A 5,000-nucleotide genomic window follows, 5' to 3' on the forward strand; every position below is an offset into this window, starting at 1 on the left:
TTAGGATGTTACTTCGTGGACAACTTAGAAAACTTCATCATCCCGAGGACACTGCCAAGGCGTAGACTAACGTTACTGAACTGCTCTATGTTAGACTATGAATCCCATGTTAGACGATCTATTAGAGAATGAAATCATCATTTTCGCAACAAATACGAATCGCCTCCTTCAACAAACTGGGACCCATTGCAACTCAAACACACGTACAGCACCAGCCAATTCTGCGTCCGAAGGCCCTCTTAACGTCCTTCAAAACAAATACGCTTAACGAGGGAAACGCTTATTAATCAATAAACAGTCCCCGATAAACTATTTGCAAATTAGGAATTAGTCAAGTAGGTTTGACTGCCTTAGTTAAGCACCTGATAAATTTTGCTCTCCATTCCCCTCCAACTGTCTTATTCCCTCCCAGAACACATCCTGCTACCATTCTTTTTTTAATTTCTTCTCTTCTACTGCCTTTTCTTTGCTCCTATTCCCCTTACTTCATACAATACATGAGCGCCACATCTCCTGAGCTCTTGCGCATCCAGTCCCACCCAACCATCCTAGTGAACCTCCGTATGGACCTCTGGCCGAACACTGAAATACCTCCCATCACAACTCCTACACCTGTTGAGACACAGCGCGAGAAATCGCCCTCCTCCCCAGGTCATGCAACATTGACCCAGCTGCATCGGAACACTACGTTACCACCAGCCAGATTTATGCCGTCGCAGCGAAGGCGGACTCGTGACAATGCTGATACGAGTAACAGGCGCATTTCTCCTCAGCTGGTGTCATGCATCAACACCCACCTTGGAAGAACCACACCCTCGTCAGTCGCAGGGAAGAAGAACGACAAAGAAACACCGATAACGCCCACTCGCGTATCACATCAGGAATAGCAAGAGGAGGAACAACTGGAATAACAGGCGAGAAAACGATAAGGGAGAAGATACAGTTCCTCCTACGCCAGCTGCACCAAACCACCGGCGGAATGATGCAAAATATCACGGCGTATCCGGTGGTGTTCCCCAGCATGCATGTGGCACCATGGCACCCGCTGCGATGCCGGACGCCACCTAGCTGAACTACTTGCAGGAGCTGAACTACTTGCAGGAGCTGAGCTACTTGTAGGAGCGTGAGCACAGACGCTTTCTCAGACGAGGGCCGCCGACCACCGCCGCTGGGCAGATGAGAAGATTATGCCTGTCATTTAACCCATGGACGCTGGGGCGCCTGCAGGCAATCAAGCCGCCACGGTAAGCATTCAGTAATGATAATCAGTAGAGGCAGATTAAAGGAGCTGAACCAAGCAGGACTACATGTACACGAAGCATGTTTTTGCATATCTCACTGGACTGAACCAAACATTGCGATAAATAACAGTAATGCATAGCGAGACAGGGAACGTATAGCCCACTATAACATAACAAAATGGAAACGAAGATGCGATGCGCCAAGACCAGAGGCATTATCGATAGCATAGCCCCACCACGAGCACAGAGGAGGCGGATATCGGAAACCAGTTGCTCGTTAACTTCCCCGAGATGGACGACGTAAAGGCATGCACAACAACAACAACAAAAAAAGAAGAGATTCGCTCGTACTATGCAAGCTTCAGTTTCAGCGAAAGTTAAGGGACTCAAAGCCGACGCGTTTTCGAAACCAGAAGTTAGTGAAGATCTTCTGAAACAATAACCAAGTAGGAAGGCTCATGGTCAAACGAGCGGGATATCTGGCGAAAAGGATCCAACACATTTCCTGGCATTTGTCATGCACTTGGTAATCCTGGTCAAACAGAAATATGTATTCATAAAGAGGAAATGGTGGCGAGACTGCCACTCGCATCAAAGACAAAGTTCCAAGCAATAGTATAACTTCGATCAGTCTACCTACTGAATACCCTGAAACATAATGAGTCATATGGCTGCCTCATGAAATCAGTAGTTCAAGCATGGGTCACCAACAAGATCAATGTCTTTATTCTGACAAAAAAAATAAAGACTAATGCGACAAAGTCTACACTTGACTATATCTATACAGAAAAACCCCGTGATATATAATCAAGAGAATAATTGCCACGGAATTGTGAAAATTACCGCCAACAGTGAAACGGATGTTGTCTGCTTCTGGTCCTAATCTGTGTCCACAGGCTATTAGCATTAACATTCATGAGATCGTAATTTTGTTTTCTCTCTCTCTCTCTCTGACCTCCAAGCCACAGTTAGACAGTAGAGAGCAGATTGTCATAGGCTGTGTGATCAAGAAGAAGAAGAAGAAGAAGAAGAAGAAGAAGAAGAAGAAGAAGAAGAAGAAGAAGAAGAAGAAGAAGAAGAAGAAGAAGAAGAAGAAGAAGAAGAAAAAGAAGGCATCGACCATAGCCATTTGCATGGTTCGGGCCAATGAACTGCTCTGTGAATTGATTATGAAAGCATAGCATATCTTTTAATGAATGGAGGACGTGTAATAACACTAAAAAGGTGTTGCAAGTGAACCATTCGGGTGGTGGATCGCATTAGCAGATCACCTCTCACAAAGGGTTGCCCGCCAGTGACCTAAAAGAAGCCAAGTACCAAGAAATGGATGGTAACAAAATTCAAATCAAATAGAGTTTATCTAAAAAGAAAGAAAGAAAAAAAAACAGAACCCTTGAAACAGACAAGAACCCGTGAAGTTGTGCCTGTTTAGGTGACTCTTTCAGGTATGGTTATCGGTGTAGATCGAAAATTGTTTGCAAGCACCAATAACTAGATAATTAAAACGAAAAATCATCAATAATAATAATAATAATAATAATAATACAAAAATGATACCTTCCTGGAAGATTTCATTCCGATATACAGCCAACCTTCACAAGAGCTATCAGTGAATAAGCATCCCCACTGTAGCATTCGTCCATCTCTAAAACAATCACATAAAAAATACCGAGAAAAAGAGCTTTACCTATTACACGAGGACCCCCCCCCCCCGCCACCCCGCCCTACAAGAGATCCGGCAGATCGTGATCGGAGTTTGATCGGAGTAACATTGCCGAAGTTTGCCATAACATCTCAATATCCGCCAGAAACAACTCCATAATTAAACTAAGTGCAAATTAAATTCGTGCCAAAACCTGTGAGCCAAAATGTAATAAAAACAAATATTTCATGGCAATTGTACCTTACTGTAGTAACCATCTAACCACAAAGGTTAAAAAAATAAAAATAAAAAAGGGCATCTTACTTATACAACAACAGCTTTCCGAAGTAAACTATATTAGTATGATAATCCGTGCTCGCACATGCACAAGCACACTCAAGTAGTTGTTAAAGCATCTATTTTCATAAAGCGTTCTCAGCATTTTTATCATGATTTACGGCGTGATACAACTATAAATAGCAACATTTCAATTTATTTGCTTCGTCTTATATAACTGACGTGCGAATAGTAAAAAGCAAGAGTTTGAATAAATGCGCATATTCTTTTATACCCGATGCTGACAGGGCATTATTCAAAAGGCATATCCGTCATCGTACTTCTTGGAAAACAGAAAATCAAAAAGTGATGGACGTGGTAATATTACATAAATGCATACAAACACCTCCCTCTCTCTCTCTCTCTCTCTCTCTCTCTCTCTCTCTCTCTCTCTCTCTCTCTCTCTCTCTCTCTATATATATATATATATATATATATATATATATATATATATATATATTCATAAATATATACACACACATATATATGTATATGTATGTATATATGCATGTATGTATGTATGTATGTATATATGTATGTATGTACACACACACACACACACACACACACACACACACACACACACACACACACACACACACACACACACACACACACACACACACACACACATATATATATATATATATATATATATATATATATATATATATATATATATATATATATATATATATACACACATAAAACTATTGACATGAACCTCCATTTCCTCCTCTTCTTTCCTTACCAGCTTTTCCAATGAATGAAGGGCAAGGCGCCAGCCCCACGCCACCTCCCATTTACGTGAGTCAATAAGACAAAAGAGATACTTAGAGAACAGAGTGAACAAAGAAGAACTTCTGCAATTACTGAATATGGGGAATCTGAGGCGAAAGTCGGAAAAAGAAGGAGGAAAAAGACTGAAAGAATGAACACGGGGAAAAGATGGAAATAATACGAATTATAATGATTAGGAAAACCCCAACCGAATACGAGAGGTTGGTGTGGTAAGTGCAGACTTTTTAACAGAGAAATATTGTGAATTGAAATAATGATAGTGATTATAACAATAACAATTGCAATAACAACGAGAACGACAATAATAAAGAGTAAGAATGGTACAAACAATGTTAACGGTAATAATAATAACAATAATAATACCAATAAAAACACGGACAATATGAACAATAGCACCAATGACAATTATCATAATAATAACAACAACAACGAAATCGATAATAAACAACAACAACAATAAATAAACAGAATATACGAATTCGTGCCAGTGATTTGCACAAATAAAATCCTTCGGAACTTACTTTGGATTTCCCTCCTTGTGTCGCGTCCTTCCAGATGGCCAGGTAAAGAAAAAAAAATGGAAATAACAACAACAGAAAAAGTAAACCTAACACATCGTAAACAATTAGTTAATAAGTGGAAAACAATGGCTTTGGAATCCCCTGGTTAAATGGATGATTAAAAAAAATGAGTGAAAAAGGCGAATGTACGAGTTTATATCATGTTTTAAAAATAAAACAATGCAGGAAAAAGAGAGAGCGAAAGAAAGATTCACATATTTTTCGTGGATGAAATACACACTATGTGTATTTATTTACTTTTTGAAGGCAAAATATTCATTATTGTCTTGTGGTCTGCGGCTTCTGTTGTTTCCTCGGGATAACAATACCGTTTTTCCCGCGCAGTACACCGGTCGCCGAGTCTGTCTCATTCGCTTTTCCTTTCTTTTCTTTTCATTTTTTTTCGCTTTTGTTTTATTC

At 40.0% G+C, this 5,000-nt stretch overlaps 1 protein-coding gene across 10 annotated transcripts in view; it reads right to left on the minus strand.

Annotated features, from left to right (window-relative positions):
- LOC122253565 (small G protein signaling modulator 1) overlaps positions 1 to 5,000 on the minus strand; it is a 180,195-nt gene that overhangs the window by 27,954 nt on the left and 147,241 nt on the right. For 7 of the 10 annotated variants that reach the window (XM_086548941.1, XM_086548949.1, XM_086548940.1 and 4 more), the window contains exon 8: positions 4,542 to 4,568. The exons of the other annotated variants lie outside the window; for them this stretch is intronic. In XM_086548941.1, the coding sequence (XP_086405067.1) occupies positions 4,542 to 4,568 (27 nt within the window). The remainder of the gene's footprint in view (positions 1 to 4,541; positions 4,569 to 5,000) is intronic. 10 annotated transcript variants of the gene reach the window in all.

The sequence above is a fragment of the Penaeus japonicus genome, unplaced genomic scaffold, assembly GCF_977035675.1.
Source record: "Penaeus japonicus unplaced genomic scaffold, GWHDUDI00000001_assembly GWHDUDI00000021, whole genome shotgun sequence".
Classification (NCBI taxonomy): domain Eukaryota; kingdom Metazoa; phylum Arthropoda; class Malacostraca; order Decapoda; family Penaeidae; genus Penaeus; species Penaeus japonicus.